Source organism: Pezoporus wallicus, unplaced genomic scaffold (assembly GCF_028554395.1).
Source record: "Pezoporus wallicus isolate ANWC-B61680 ecotype Strahan unplaced genomic scaffold, APGP_CSIRO_Pwel_v1 contig_4166, whole genome shotgun sequence".
NCBI classification, from domain to species: domain Eukaryota; kingdom Metazoa; phylum Chordata; class Aves; order Psittaciformes; family Psittacidae; genus Pezoporus; species Pezoporus wallicus.
In genome coordinates this window covers 2,854-20,091 of record NW_026637685.1, presented here as the reverse complement: position 1 = coordinate 20,091, position 17,238 = coordinate 2,854, and the positions used below count along the sequence as shown (strand labels likewise).

Sequence of the window (17,238 nt, the reverse complement as noted above, 5' to 3'; positions counted from 1 at the left end):
AAACCTTTCTGTCAGGTTGGAAAATCAATTTTACCAGAACCCGAAGTATTCTACCAGAGAATTAGGACTATATAGTTGTTATTACCAACTCTAATATTTCACAACCTGTGATTCAGCTAACAATTAACTTGACAATTTGCCAAGGCAGCACCATTAGGTTTGTTGAAGAGAGCTTTAAAATATTCATTAAGGCAGTATATTTGTGAATGATGTATAAAGTTAATAACAAATTCAAGGTTAACAGCAGTCTGACTTCTCAGAAGGAGGGGACATAAACCCAGCTCTGAGAGAGATAGGGAAATTTTATTATTTATTTCTGGTTTAGCATACTAGTAGCAAATATTCTGATTTAACAGGTTTTTTATTTAAAAAAAAAAATAGTTAGGAACCTAAATAAACCAATTTTGTGAGGAAAAAATAGAATGGCCTTTGGAGAGAGAGAATTCCTTTTCCAGAAGGGTCAGAAGACTCCTGTGCACTTGGCTTCTGTTTACTGTGAAGGTGAAGGAATAGCTACTGTGTTTTCTCATGTGGTTTTCAATTTTCAGCTGCAGATGCAGTTGTGTTCTCTGTGCAATACATCTGCTGCATGACCATGCTTACTCATCCCAAATACACAGGGTCATTTCGACCTTCTGACTTCCATCCAGTTCCATTTATCCCTATACAAGCTTAAAGCAATCAAGAGATACACAGGCCTTGCAAGTACTGGTGAATTGTATCCCATCAATTTCTGTAAGTCTAGGCCAACAGAAGGGCTGTTTTGTCTGTTTTTACAAGTCCATAAAGGCATGTGGGTACCTACAACTGTAACAATTTACTTTGTTAATGTGATGATGCTGCCTACTCAACCTTTTTTTTGACAATTGGCAAATCAACAAGCAAACAAACAAACAAAAAAGTTTAAAAATGAAGTTTTCATGCCCATAGTTATAGGAACACTTTTAAATATCATAATCTTGGTAGAATTTTGAACTTTGTAAGTCTGGGAATTGGTGGTGTATGGAGATGGTATTACACTAACTCAGGTAATGGTTTTATACTGCATTTAGGTTTTGTTTGTATTTTTACAAATACATATTATTCAATAATTCTTCTTTTCTCAGGGAGAAAATATAATCTGAAGACAACATAATAGGTCTCCTTTAGTCTCAGTATTACTGGTAATATGAAACAACTGGACTGAAATGAACGAAGTTGCACAATTATTTCTGTAGTTACTGGAATCACTGTGAAGCTATTGACTTTAAAAGAACACACACATACCCAAAGGGAAAATTTAGCAAGGATTTAATTAGAGCATTATTTTGAGGTCAAAATTTGGTTGGAGGGTAAAGTTGGATGAAGGTACTGGATACCTTTTCCAAACAAATGTAGAATGACACACTTTGCAAAAGAAAGGAGGTTGTTTTATCATGAAGAATTAAATCTGAGTCACACATTTCTGTTTTATTAATAACTATTTTAAAATAGTATTTGATTAAAATTACCCACTGAATAAAAATAAAATAGCAAATTCTGTCACTGAATTTCTGTAGGGAGAACAATACCCTCAAGAGGCTATAAATTAGCATGTACTACTTTGTCACATTTATAATATATGAAAATGTCATTTCACAGGGACAGGCAAAGATGATGAAGGATGGAAAGGTTTTTAGAATTATTCAAGAGAACTGTTGGGATCCAGAAGTACGGATTAAAGAGATGAACGTATCAGGTACCTCCATAAAGGAATTGAAATAATTTTGTCTCATTTAGAATAACAGTGCATCTGAAAGTGCTCAATAAAAATATAAAAAATGAAAAAGTTTAGCAGACTGATTCATTCATAGAAGCATAGAATGGTTTGGGTTGGAAGGGACCTTAGAGATCATCAAGTTCCACCCCTCCCTACCTCATTTGCACAGTATTTCAAACTCCATCAGGAACTGTAGTGATAGGACAAGGGGTAATGGGTTTAAACTAAAACAGGGGATGTTCAGGTTAGATATAAGGAAGAAGTTCTTCACTGTGAGAGTAGTGAGGTACTGGAACAGGTTGCCCAAAGAAATGGTGAATGCTCCATCCGTGGCAATGTTCAAGGCCAAGTTGGACAGAGCCTAGGGCAACATGGTCTAGTGTGAGGCATCCCTGGGGCTGGAACTAGATGATCTTAAGGTCCTTTCCAACCCTAACCATTCTATGATTCTGTGATTTAATGGGAATGCTAGAATGTCTTTGCAACCTCTCTGAAGTAGGCTGCCTTGGCTAGATTGTAGTCATTCTCTGAGTTAGTTTAGGGATTTTGAGGATTACCGTGTCATTCAACCATAGTGTGGATCATAAATAGCCTTTGGGCATCCTTCCCTATAAGATATTTTCCTCAGCACTAATACCAAGTTTGTACAAAACAATTCTGCCCCATATACTTGCTGTAGACGAAAAGAAAACATGGAAGATTTTTGATGGTTTGGTTTTTTTTTCCAACAGCTCTACAGGAAAGAAAATGTAATACAAAGCCAACACTACAATATTTCTCCACAAACTAAACAGTTCTCATTTAGTCAAAAAAATAAATAAAAATCTAAATGTGTGTTACAGCACCATCTGGTGACCTGTGCCATAAAAATGTCCCCTTTTATTACGACACTCCAGAGATACAGACAACAGCCAATTAAGTGTCAAAAAAAGGTCTTAGTGTTTTTCATTCTTTCAGTTCGCCTAATGATACAGACTATGGGCCCTGTTTACTCTTTTTTGATTTAGAAAGCTGTAGGTACTTAATTCAAAGACCCTTTTCTGTAACACAGGCCAAGATAGATTATACCCCAAAATTTCGCCTCCCAACATAGCATAATTTTGGAACAAAGATGCAAAGAGCTGAACAAATTAGTATCAGTCACTGTAAGGTATTATTAACTCAGAGAGAGAATTTACAACTTGGTTGCTAAAAGGCTTTGTTTGTGAAAGCCTAAGAAATCTTGCCAGTAACAACAAATGGTAGCCAGCGTACCAAGGAGACTAAATTAGTTGTCACAATCATATGTCCTAGGTTTATTCGGTATACAAACCTGTGTCTTGCTCTACTCAATAAAATAAACTATCAACGTAACCAACATCACAGTTCTGTGACACAAATAATTACAGTTTTGTTGGAGAAAATCTTTCAGTTAATCCTAACTGCCTTTTCTTATTATTTTCTCCCTTGTAAAACCCTCTAAAGAGGGTATACAGAAGCTTTGCTGATTCTTCTTCTTCCTAAAGCTAGTCTCTAGGAATGTTCAGCTGGGAAATCTACCTTTAAGTTTTATGATAAATTTGCTCAGAAGTGTAAAAATGGATTGAAAACAGATACAATGTTTATTGTGGAAAACACGGTGAATGTTCTCAAACATACTAATTAAGTGTCCAGTAGCATGTTGGTGGATAATACAGCTTAGGCTCTACTTTGGTACATACGTAATTTTGTAGTCCCTATCCTTAACCCAAAACCATTGCTGCTGCACATAATACTAATGAGATCTTGTACCTCTTGTTTCCTACTTAAAATACTAAGAAGGAGGATAATAATTTTGTTAAACATTTGAGTGTTTTGGCAAGGTGATTATCTTAGAATTAGTTCTAGTTTTTTTTCTGGCATCTTTTGCATTAGTAGTTTCATTACATGTAACTATTTAGTGAAATCCTAATTATTGTTCATTGTTTCCTCTGTTGTTAATCTGCTGGATTTGTTGTGTTCCTTCCTGTAACCTGTCACACAAAAAGCTACGGTATAGATTAGTACCATGATGCTTAGTTAGCAAAAAAATATGCTATCCGTGTCACTGTTAAATTAATCTTTCTTACCATTACAGCTTTCACCTTCTGCATTTCAAATCAAAGTGCTTTATTATTTTCAACATTTTACCTAAAAAAAGAGGAAATATTAATAACTGGTTTTTTTCTTCCTCAGGAGTCACAGTCCAAGTCCTTTCCACAGTCCCTGTCATGTTCAGCTACTGGGTAGGCTCCTACTGGCATATTTTGTAATTTGCATGTGTAGCAAATTTAAAAAAAAATAAATGCTTCCTCCTATGAATTAGGTGATTGAAGCAGTCACTGGAGCACTGAAGTAGATGGGGAGTTGTTCTGTTGTGAAAAAAAGAAAAAACAAAAGAGAAAAAACCAATCCAGGTCGGAAAAGCCAGCAGAGTGTCCTGGTGAAACTCCACTCCTGAGGACACTCAGTAAGAAAGAACAAGACAAGAACAGAATTTCTTCTGGGGACCTTATTGGGGTAGTTGGAAACAGGGAGAGAGTTTACAGTATATGAATCCATGGTCAGCAGGTAGATGTGTATGTACAGATTCCATGAAAGCTAGACATTAATCAGCACTTTCTCATTAAAAAATGAAAGAAAGAAAAATACATATTCGTGGTCTTTTAAACGTGGCGTGGGACTCACTGACCTAGAAGAATGCTTTGAATATCAAAATTCAGTAGCAAATTTAAATCAGTGTGTTCCCTGCATGGTGATCTTGAATGCATCAAAGAAATAAAAGCAGTCTGAGAAGACAAATCATAGCAAAAAGTTTTTCTAAATGCATTCTAAATTTAACTATTTAGCTCTATGTACAAGTCAAGCTGTTATATGTAAACCGATACGCTACGTTAGAAATCATTGTGTTAAGCCCACATATAAGTAGTACCACTGATCTTCAGAATTTCTTTTTGAGTGACATATCTTTAAAATTTTATTCTGCTATGCATGGAAATATTTTCCATTAAATATGTATTAGGAGGGAAAATGGGAAACTGATTGTATGGATATTACATTTCCCTTATTCAAATTATGACTGTTATTTCCTTCTAAATGTTAGAGAGATTTGCTCGAGTTTTCTCCGTAGAATTCTCATGATCCAGCAGCTCACATTTCTTATTTTTATCTCTCCAACTCCAGTAATGAGAGTAAATATTTCATTGTTATGTTAAAAAAATATATGCTGAGGTTTTTGCATTAGGATAGAAGAGAACAGAGGACTGGTTTACACAGAAGACCAGATACTTGCGTGCATCAGCAACCTGGGCTTTATTACACTCATCCTGAGCAGTAGAGGCAACAGCAGTTGACAAAATATTCAAAACAAGAAGCAGAACTGCACCCAAAGTTTTTAAAATGAGGCAGAACTTAGCCTTACTGATTTCCAGCTATTCAGAACTGTAAAGTAAATTCTAGGTTCAAAACGTGTCTCTGAATTGTTTGCAGTGACATTTATCCAGTATCTTCTAAAGGTAATAGCATTTGAGAACTATATTTTTATGTACTGTTCTGCTTAATATCTTACCAGGCCAAACCTCAGGATACTTTAGATCTAGCCCAGATATTAAATAATGACTTAGCTGCTACAGTAAAAAAATACCCCAAGAGGTTTATCGGCTTGGGTACATTACCTTTGCAAGCTCCAGACCTGGCTGTGAAGGAAATGCATCGCTGTGTGAATGAACTTGGATTTCCTGGAGTACAAATAGGATCTCATGTCAATGAATGGGACCTGAATGCACCAGAACTCTATGATATTTATGCTGTGAGTATATGTTTCTTTCCTTATTCTTGGAATTCTGAGGTATGGAATTCTGTCTAAAAATACCTTGAGACTTATTTAGTCATCAACTACATTCATAGAGCCATTAAAACAACAGAGACTTCTAATCTGCTTAGTCATCAGAGACATGTAGTTTTAATAATATATGATAATTCATTATAGGATAATAAGGACAATAATACAATATAAAACATTCTGAAAACTGTTTATGATATGAGTTCTCACTGTATAGTTGCTTTCTTGACTTGTGAAGATGAGTAAAGTATCAAATAAAGTATTTCTGCACTGTGATCTTGGGTTGAAGTTACTGTATCCAGTCCTATTGACATAACTGATAAAAATCCCTGAGATTTTCAGAGGTACCTGTAGAACCGAAGAACCATACAGAATTATGCAAATAGACAAAAATTCCAAACTCAATGTATTGATTATAAAATGAACTTATAGATTGCATTTCTTAAATAGTACAGGTTATTATAGTTGTCGGCTTGAAACTGACCCATAGAGGTTATTTTTCAGAATGCTCAATTTATTCAAGAATTCTGTTAGCACAGCATCCAGGGTATATTTTTATGCTCATATTCAGTCAGTTAGCAACTTCTCCTCTTGGAGATGCACACATTCACAGAGTCACAGCAGGCTGAGGTTGGGAGGGGCCTCTGGAGGTCACCTGGCTCAACCCCCTGCTCAAGCAGGACCACCTGGAGCCAGACACCCAGAACCATGTCCACATGGCTTTTGAATATCTCCATGGACAGAAGCTTCACAACCTCTCGGGGCAACCTGTGCCAGTGCTTGGTCACCCTCACAGTAAAAAAAGTGCTTCTGGATGTTCAGCAGGAACTTCCTGTGTCTCAGTTTGTGCCCATTGCCTCTGGTCCTGTCCCTGGGCACCACTGAAAGGAGCCTGGTTCTATCTTCTTTACAGTCTCCCTTCAGGTATTTATATACATTGATGAGATCCCTGCTGAACCTTCTCGGGGCTAAACAGTCCCAGCACTCTCAGCATTTTCTTACAGGAGAAATGCTCCAGTCCTTTCACCATCTTTGGACTCTCTCCAGTAACTCCATGTCTCTCTTGCAGACACTGAATCATAGAATGATAAAATACCAGGTTGGAATCAGGGATCACCTGGTCCAATTGGCAAAGCACAACCTAGACTAAATGTCTCAGCACCCTCTCCAGACTAATCTTAAGGTATCCAATGCTGGGGAATCCCACCACTTTAGTGGGGAGATTATTCCAGTGATTGATTCCTCTCCCTGGGAGTAACTTTTGTCCATTACCCCTTGTCTTTTCCATTTGACTCCTTGTAAAAAGGGAGTCTCAATCTTCTTTGTAGCCAGCCTTTAAATACCAGAACATGGTGATAAGGTCTTTCCCGAGCCTTCTTTTCTCTAGGCTGAACAAACTCAGTCTTTCCTCACATTGCAGGATTCCCCCCACTTTAATCATCTTTGTGGACTCCCTCTGAACCCTCTCCAGCCTGCCTATAGCTTTTTTGTATAGTAGGGACCTAAGCTTAACACAGGATTCCAGGTGTGGCTTGACAAGTGTTGAGTACAGTGGGATAATGACATCTTTATCTCTGCTGGTGATGCCCTTGGTGGTGCAATCCAGCATCCTGATATTCCTCTCTTATACTGGGATCTCTCTTTTATACTGTGCATTCTTCAGCTTATGTTTAACACATGTAGGAAGTAACCCCTACCACTTTTAGAAACATCACTGGACAAGAAAAATTGTGAAATTAAGCCGTATTTGATAATGAACATTATCAATCTACCAAGCCATTTATTGAATTGCTATTTTTACTTTACAAATGTAGATGGCAATTACTCCCTACAGTCCAAAAGCTGCAGCTTTATTTATGCATGTATGGGTAAATAAACCCAAATTTTTCAAAACTGTGATAATCTCCTTAGCAACAAGAGGGGGTCCAGAAATACGTCTCACAAAATGAAGATGTTAAATCCCAGTTAAGCATATGAATGACTCTGATGACTATTAAATATAAGCACATAGTTAAATTAGTCAGAATCAGCATCCTGTATTGTTCTGTTTTCCTTTGTAGCTTTGGAAAAATGTATATATTTGAGACAGACTATTGATCAGATTTCAAACTCTTAGGGGGGATTAGGAATAGTTTTAACTTTTCTTAAGCCAGGTAGAAAGCCTAAGGGGACAAATGTAGTGCAACTGCAATGAAAATTTGTGAATGCAGCTGGAACACTTCTGCAAAACCATCCTAAAATGGTTCTATAAAACATTACAAGAATTCATCCTCATACATTTAATGAAACCAAAAGAATGCTAGTATGAGCCAGCCAAGTTTTATGTTGCAAGATTGCTGACAAACACACCTAAAAAAGCATTTTTGTACCATATTAATCTGAGGAACAGTGGCTTACATTGCGGTTTAAACCCAGCAGCAACTAAGTACAGCCACTTTTTCACTTCCCTCCCTCCATGGAAAACCAAAATGTCCTTGATTTAGAGTAAGTACTACTTAGCAACAACTAGAACACTGGTGTGCTATCAGCATTATTCTCATACTAAATCCAAAACACAGCACTGTACCATCAACTAGGAAGAAAATACATCCCAACTGAAACCAGGACAGCTGATTTAAAAGGTATTGTCAGAGTTTCCAACCATGTAGTCTCAAAAAGAACTTTGAAACTGAGTGAGGACTTCAGGATATGGCCCAGAGGAGTAAATGTAACTAACTATTGCTTATCGTTCTTTTTCTGGGCCTATTTTCATTACTAGTACTCATGGTCAGTACAATTTTGCAGATAATCTTTAAAGCACGGCTAAGAACTAAGATGCATTTTGGTATGATTAGTAAAGGTTTAGGTTTCTTTTTGCTACAGGCTGCTGAACAATTAAACTGCTGTCTCTTTGTGCATCCCTGGGACATGCAGATAGACGGAAGGATGTCCAAATATTGGTTTCCTTGGCTAATAGGTGAGTGTATATTTACTTTGCTTAATCTACATTTATGAGCTGTCACTATATTATGCCCAGAAGATTGTTACAAAGGTACTAGTACAGAGAAAAACTACATTATTTTTCTATCAATCTTATATTTTTTTAAGTCAAGTACTGTAATTAAGTCTGTTGTGTAAATTCAGCAGTCATTTGTTTTTAAGCTTGTTTAGTTTGTCTAACTTTCAAATACCTAGAATTAAAATTATTCAGACTAGCAATAGAATCTAGTATTCTTTTTTGTCCTGCGTACAGGGAGCAGATGACTAAGGAAAACTGAATTTTCTCTGAAATGAGATCCTCAAAAATAACATGAGTAAATGAAGGAGTAGGCAAAACCAAACATTACTTCCTAGCATTTCTCGTATCATTTCACAGAAACAGGTTGATCAAAGAAGTTTACATCAACTCGAGCTGAAACAACGTGTACTTTGAAAGCTCCCCATGGATACAGGCAATTATCTAGTTCCTGATTTTTTTCCCCATCTACTAGGTAAATCAGAACATTGAATAACAGGAGGCAGGTTATAATGATATCTGGAAATGTTTAGATGTGATTCCATCCTCATTCTGTTTTGCATTGTTTTGTTTTGCATGATTTTGAACTGCATCCAGTAAAGGTGTTCTGAAAAACATACACAATATACATACAATATATGTTCTGCATTATGCACTGGAAAATCTTTGTGTCCCAAACACCAGTGCATTATCTTAAAACATACCACTTAGTCTTAATCAGAGCAGGCTCAACAACACAAAAAGACTCAAATTCTTGCATTTACTTAATGAAGTATAATTAAAATATTTTCCTACTAAGCCTAATAAGGCTTTGCATCTAAGCATATGGTAAAATATTTGTAGGTATTGTTTCCTCCATAAATGAGGGGAACTCATTTCCTAATTTCAAGCTGGATGTCTGAAGTTAGGCACCTAAACGGCATGATATTCTACATATGTTAGGTGCGCTCAGAAACCAAGGCCCTGTGTAGGAACCCAAATTGCTGTTATGTTCCTAACACTGGGCACCCAAGTTACCTAATGGCAAAGAGAGAGGCTATTTCTAAACTGTAGGAACTGGCACTGTGTCATAACTAAACCTCAGATCTGTGTTGAAATATCCACCAACCTATCTGCCCTACTTTCCACACAAATGAAACTCAGAAACACAGGTGAGAGAACCTGGCTTATTCCAGACTTGTCTTTGAGCTAGGATAACTAAGTAATCAAGCCTGCAGTGTGCGTTTCAGGACAAACCCAATCTGCCTGCCAGCTGTCCTAGTGGTGTAAAGTAAAAAGTGGGCTTAGAATTCAGATCTTAGCTTCCAGTCCTGTGTCCTCATTTCAGTTAATTAATGTTCAGATCTGCATTCCTCTAATAGAAATAATGCATAACCTTTGGCAGCTGCTCTGTAACTATTATTTTTTCAGTAGACTCATGGATAATTGAAGAAAATTAACATTTCAAACTCAAATAGGAAAACAAAAAATAAAACTCTCATACAGTAAAGCTTTTTTTGTTCTTAGGCATGCCCACGGAAACAACCATAGCCATTTGCTCCATGCTTATGGGAGGAATTCTTGAAAAATTTCCTAAGCTGAAAGTTTGCTTTGCACACGGAGGTAAGTAATGCACCATGTGAAACCTGTAATTCAGTTGAGCATGATACAGTTGTATTTTCTGGCATGCCAGCTAGTGCTAACCGTAACATGCTAGGGTTACCACTTAAACCTGCAACCAGCTGAGTACTACTACCCCGAAGAAGATAATCTGCCATACAGGCTGCTTGTATGAACACTCTCTAGCCTGTTTCAGCCAGTGTTTGAACTGTTACAATAGTCTTTAAGGGAAGCAAGGAGGAAGAGGAGACAGGAAATGATTTGAGGAAAGGGACAAGAAAGCAGCAGAAGGCATTTAGGCATCACAGGAGTGAAGAAGTGAGGAAAACAGAAAGAAGCTAATGGAATGGAAAGACCTAAAAATCGCCGGTGTGGAGCACTTCCTTTCTAAATAGCTAACAGTAACATTTGATCTGTTGATAAAGTGGCTTTTTTCCCTCCTGCATATTTTCAGGTGCTTTACTAAAAAATTTCTTCTTGCAGGTGGAGCTTTTCCATACACAGTGGGGCGAATCTCCCACGGATTCAATATGCGCCCTGATTTGTGTGCACTTGATAATAAGGTGGATCCAAGAAAATACCTTGGTTCATTTTACACAGACTCCCTTGTCCATGACCATGGTGCACTAAGGCTGCTGACAAGTGTAATTGGAGAGGTGAGTTTTAATGCTTCCAGAAGCAGGAGAGTCATTCTTTATTTAATTCCCTATGAAACAGCAAAAGGAGAAGAGAAGAAGAAAGCAGGAAGAAGATAGCATATTCACCCAGTAAAATCAGAACCTGAGCTACTATAAACCAAGGGGCTTCTTCTATGTTTATAATGTTTTTAATATACAGAGTTATTAAAATGGTGGTTTTAATCAAGGAAATCATGCACTGTGAACCTTAGTTCAGTGAGGCTAGTTCCTTGTGCAAGGTCATTCAGGATGAGACTGCAAGTAAAGACTGCTTCATTTGGAGCCTTGTTTTCAAATGCCTTAATTTTGAAATTCAAGTGTATACTTGACGAAATCAAATTGTATTTCCACTTGCAAAGCTATAGACAGAAAAAAAAAAGTCAATAATAAGTTTTTTGTGAGGATTCTGGAAAGAATATTAAACATCATGGGGTTGAAAAAATATTTTAATTGTTAAAGAGTAAAGAAATCTTTGTAGTTTAGCAACCTGTTTAAATGGGATTCAGCATGGGACAGAAAAATCAAAAAACATTTCAATACTTTCTTCTCATTAGTAAATGCTCAGGAAGGGGTTGAAAATGGCATCATTCATGCCAGCTTCCAGTGGATCATTACAAATCAACAAGAGACCCATTATTTGTGTCTTGATCTCTTGACCTCCAGGAGATTCTGCACTTAGCGGACAGATACTTACCAGGTGTCAAAACCAGAAATGCAAGCTCTGACACTGACTTCCTTGTCTCAACAACTGTATCCCTGTTTTCTGTACATGTTATAGCAAATTTCTTTTGGCAGTGCTAGTCCTAGTGAACACTGACGGAGAGATCTCTGTGTCGGGAATGAAGTTTTAGGCATCAGCTGGGTTACTAACACAACACTAGGGCTCCAGACCAGTATTGATTTCTTCTAATTTCTGCTACCAAACTCTAAATAGTAAATATATCATGGCCAACAGCCCAGGACTTTTTACTGTTTACTATGCATTACCTTTTGAATCTAACTGTAGTTTACAGTAACCAAGTGGCTTTAAGTAGGTTTTACTCTAGACGTAAAGATTTTACTAGATGTGATGTGCACATCCATTTTACAAGACACCCAAAGACTTGCAGAGTAACAGTTCAGCACTTGCTTTCAATTATCTCCTTTTCTGAGAAATCTTCCCAAATCTAGACCATGTTCATACTAAGTATATTCTTGTTCTACGTAGTATAGATGGATGAGTCTGGCTCTTGAATTTTAAATTGCCATAACCCTGGTAAGTTAAAAGCTGTGTGACAAAGCATGGCTGAGACCCACAGATTGTTTTTCTGGTCTGATTTTGTTAAGCTGAACCATAGATGTCAAGAACCAAGCAAGAGAGAAAATACAACAGGATGCCTAATCCATTGCTGACAAACTTAACTTTTTCCTGTTTAAAATTCTGTAAAATGGAAGTCTCAGAGCAGTTCTGCTCTAGAGTAACAAGTTAGCTTTGCATCTCAAGGCTGCTCTAAGCAATGGCTTTTGTCTTTGAACCACACTTAAACTGTAACTTCTATACCTTTCTTCCCAAGAAGTGACACATAGACTCTGACCCTTAATTAGCCTTTGCAAAACTGAAATTTAGTTGTTTGAGGAGAGAGAGGCTATGGACTGTAATTTGATAATCTAAAAGTCACTCGTCAATAGCCTCTCTGGTGTCTTGTGTATTTTGCCAACAGACTTCTGAAATTAAGCTCCTTAACACAATAAATTTGTCCAGTGTACTATGTGGGATGTTGGTGTCGTCTTTAATTCTCCTCTGGTTATTTTGAGCTCAAGCAATGTGACATCAGGTAGAACCCAGTGCTGAAGAGTCATGAGTCAGATCCCAAAAACATAGATGCTTTTACCCAAACAGGAAAACTAAAAAAAAAAAAAAGGAAGTACATTTTACGTTTTCTTTCTCTTATTCAAAGCCTAGGACATCTTATCCTTGAAAAAACATTCACATCACATTTTCTACCTTTACTTTATAAACATGAAGATTAAAAAAGTGCCCTCTTTTACCAACGAAAATTGATGTTCTCCCACAATACCATTTCCCTTAGTCAAATGGTTCAAAAAATGCCAAATATCTCAGTGTTCTCAGTGCAGTCATATATTGGCAGAAAAACACTTATAAGATGGATAAATGCTGGGCTAAAAACAATGTGATTGGGTCTTGAGGATGGCATTGTAACTTCGTAAGCTGAAGGTTTGAAATAGGACAGCTCTCCAGAGTACAGCTGAGAGCTGTGCAGGAAGGGCAGTAGTGTGTGTAAAGATGTGCATAGACATGGCTTCAGGTCCCCCGGGAACAGCCATTCCCTGGCATCAGAATGTAATGCGTTGGCTTTCAGCTTATGAATATTAAAATCCAGTGACAGCTGTGATGAGTCATATACATTTAACTTCATCCCTTCTTAGATTTGGGTGCAGGTTAATTGGAGCCTATCCCAGTTCAAGGAAGCAGAAATACACATTTCTGAGAAATAATTTTGTAAGACTGCAGAATTGCTGCAGTCCTTCACTCTCCAACCATGGTGAGGCAGCATGAATACAAATAAACACAAAGCTCCTAATGACACCGGCTATCAAAAGTGAAAAACTGCATTGATGGGGATGAAATGATTCAGTGTATTTCTACAAAATCTGCATCACGGTGATTCCTCAAGAGCCATCACCCAAAGGTGAAACATGCTCTGGCTAGAGTTGGAGCTGAACTGGATATAGCAGTCTGTCCCTTTTTTGATAGACATCCTAACAGTAGGAAAGAATGTGAGATTCAAGGCAAATAGTTTTTACTAACATAAGAGGATGAAGTCAAGCCTGATGCCCTTTGAGATTAATTTTAAGATTCAAGCCCCTATCATAGTGAAAAAAGTTCTCTTGAGTAGGAGGCTCTGATTAACTGACGTTAATCATTAGCCCTATACACCTTTCTGAAAGGAGATATGTGCTAATTAACATATTGAACTGTAAATCCTCTAGGGAAAACTGCCCTTCTTGATACACTTTATAATTATATAATACTACATCCATTATGCTAGGAGTATTATTTATCTGCAGGGACTTCACATGACTTCTCTGAGGCTGGTTGCTAAAGAAAGGTATTGCAATCCCTATTGTATAGGTGGGTACAAAGCTGAAGCTCAAAGAGTATAAACACATAGCCTAATATCACTAGTAGCAGAGAAATAATGTTGCTTCTAAATTCTTGTTATTAAATTACAGCTCTTAATTTTACTGCTACTGAATAGGTAACATGATCAGTTGTGAAAAACTTTAAAGGAAAAGAAAAATATAATTGAAATAATATGTACATATTATTCCAATGAGGGCATGGGATGTCCTTCCCGTTTGGTATATAGGAGATATACAAGAACATAAATCTTCCTGGCTTATTTAACCTTATCATAGAACCTTGACTAATAAACAGCTGGGTTTCCTTCTCCTTTACTTAGAAATACATTTTCTCAAATAAACCCTGTATGTCTATTGGTTGGGTTTTTTTTGCATATGGCGTACATCTGGGTTTTGTCTCTGACGAAAATGTCTTGTTATCAGATTGAATATTATAAACAAGAGAATGTATTCAGCTCCTTAAAAGTACTCACATACAAATCTATTTTGTTCAATCTACACTCAGAACTTCATCTAGTAGACAGAGGGTAAAATCTCTTCTATTCGTGTGGCAAGACTTCTGTAATAAATTATAACACAGAGATATAGGCCAGAACAATAGAATGTGTATCGGCTGCTCGGATTCCGGATAAGGTTTTGTTTAGGTTTTCAGAGACTCTCCGGTGACATCTACTGGAGGTAAAAAAATTTAGAAAGCAACATATGACAAATAAGAAAACCTAACCATTTAATAAAATAACTGAATTATGTTTTCTTCATCCTATTTCAGTATTTGTAACTGAGTTCAAATATTATAAAATGTGCCCCAAAATTATAAGCTTCACTTCAAATTCATGAGACCTTTAAAACCATTTATTTTTAATGAAAACTCTGGGTTTCAAATATTCAAGTCTCCAGGAGGTGAAGCTTAAAGGAAAACAGACTTAATAAAATCAAGAGAGTTAGCAGTGTGCGCTCTCCAAGGCAGATAAAATGGGGAAATATTCCTGTATGAAAATGAACCCATAACCACAGGGACCTATTGAGGATATGCCTATTTCTTTTCATCTCTGATAACAGGAATGTTGCATACAGGTTTTTTATTGAATTTTCTCTTCACTGACTTACTTTCAAAAATAAATCATGTCACTTATATTCTCAATACATGTTTCAAATGCACAGCTAATATCCAAGGCCAGTTAAAGTCAATGACATTTTAAAAAATACAGACTTCCAAAAATATATGCAATTTTGTAAATGAGATTTTTGATTTTATCTGTAGCTGAATATTATATTTTTTTAAGTGTTTGTAGTAATTCTACATCGTAACATGCTGTAAGTAGTATCATATTGCAATTACTACACCTTTCAAAGTATTGCACAAAAGGTAACTTTAATTGTTTTGTATTTTTTGTTATATGCTCTTCTCACATAGATATAAAGTTTGTGTGTGTCTATATGTGTGTGTAGTCAAGAATTTCAAATTCAGGAATGCAAATCCAAACACCTTTTCTGAGTTTGGTGGAGAACCTTCTGAGATTCTTAAAGAAATGTGTCAAAACCACTCACACTCATTTTGGATTGCACACCACAGTGCAGAGCATGCAGTGAGACAGAAAAAGAACCAAACACTAAGTCAAGAAACAGAGGAATAATTCTGTGTATCCTTATTGAACATTTAATTATGGAAACACTTCATCAAAATTAATCACTGCATTTTAGGCAAACTACTTGCAGAGCTATGTAGGAGAACAACAGATGCCTTTTTGGTAACATTTCAAACCAGCAGTACAGAAAACCAAGCTGAGGAGGAAATTACCATTTATGTTTTAGTCTCCTGAGCACTATACACTCATGCTCATGGGCCTGGGATTTGCATTTTGAACTTTCTGTCAGAATAAAAATACAGAAAACTTCTGTTTGACACCACAAAAAAACAGTTAACAAATAACCTGTACTTTGTCTCCCAAAATTAAATTCACCCAATAAAACCTTAAGTTGTCATTTTCAACCTTTGTTTTCTTCCTAATGGAAGTTGGAACCCAAAGATTATCTTCATATTCACTTTTGTAATTAATCAATCCAATATATACATGTAATTTCCTGTGGTTTATTATAAATTCCAGAAAAAACGTGCAACTACGTTGTTTAATGTAACTACGTATGTACAACATGTTTTTTTATTGCCAGGACAAAGTTATTCTGGGGACAGATTACCCTTTTCCACTTGGCGAGCTGGAACCTGGAAAATTGATTGATTCAATGGAAGATTTTGACAATAAACAGAAGGTATGATCTTTACATTTGGGGTTTTCTTCCCCTCCTTTCAAGCCTCTGGTTTTAGACCTGAGATGAAACACTGACAAAATCAGTGTAGCACACTGATTTATGCAAAGAGGCCCTTTAGTCTTTTTGCAGCAGTTCATTTTAAAACACAAGTACATTTCAAAACACGAGTAAAAGCATTTGAGTAAAACAGGAATTAAGCACACACAAACATATGTATGTGTTATGTTTTAACAGGATAAACTCAAGGCTGGAAATGCTCTGGAATTTCTGGGTCTTAGCAGAAAACAATTTGAATGATTATAAAGATATTAAAGAGACCAAACTTCGGAAATAATGCTGAATCCTCTCATTTGCATGTGCAACTATACAGGTGAAAAACAAATTTGACAAGTACATTACAGCCTAAACCAAATCCAGAACAAAAACAAGTGTCCTGGAAATGAGTATCCTCTGTGTGTTTGAGGATTTAGGTCATGTTTTAAACAATTCTGAAATTCTAGGTTTCATGGAAAAAGAAAGATTTCCTCTTTTGCAGTTGTAATAAAAATCTCTGAAAGATAATCAGTGTTGTGGTATTAGGACTTGATTCCCAGGAGAAAGAACAGAGAAAATTATGACTTGCATCCATTACATTTCAGTTTTGTTATGCCCAATAAACAGAATTTAAAAGAATCTCAAACCAGAGGTTTTGTTGGAGCCCAGTAAAATAAGACATTTGCCTTTACCCACAGAATGAGGTGGCAGTATACACACTGCAGCTCAGCACTCCAAGCACACGCACCAACACTTCAGAAATGTTGTGATAGGATGAAAAAGGTCTGTGTGTGGACTTGTACTTTGCAGCTGCCACCTACACCACTGGCAACTTCACTCATCTGACGCAATTTGATCAATGCAGTTGTAGGTGTACTAATAATGTATTTGTGTGGGTAATACGTTGTGCATCGCTTTCAAAATAAATACTAGTATTTAGCAACAG

At 36.6% G+C, this 17,238-nt stretch overlaps 1 protein-coding gene across 2 annotated transcripts in view; it reads left to right on the top strand.

Moving 5' to 3' along the window:
• The window catches only part of ACMSD (aminocarboxymuconate semialdehyde decarboxylase), a 45,170-nt gene extending 28,470 nt beyond the window's left edge, over positions 1-16,700 (top strand). For both annotated transcript variants that reach the window (XM_057407180.1, XM_057407179.1), the window contains exons 3-10: positions 1,621-1,717; positions 3,932-3,981; positions 5,307-5,543; positions 8,439-8,532; positions 10,078-10,173; positions 10,654-10,826; positions 16,161-16,259; positions 16,494-16,700. In XM_057407180.1, coding sequence (XP_057263163.1) covers positions 1,633-1,717; positions 3,932-3,981; positions 5,307-5,543; positions 8,439-8,532; positions 10,078-10,173; positions 10,654-10,826; positions 16,161-16,259; positions 16,494-16,556 — 897 coding nt within the window. In that variant the 5' untranslated portion in view covers positions 1,621-1,632 and the 3' untranslated portion in view covers positions 16,557-16,700. The remainder of the gene's footprint in view (positions 1-1,620; positions 1,718-3,931; positions 3,982-5,306; positions 5,544-8,438; positions 8,533-10,077; positions 10,174-10,653; positions 10,827-16,160; positions 16,260-16,493) is intronic.
• Positions 16,701-17,238: the final 538 nt, after the last annotated feature.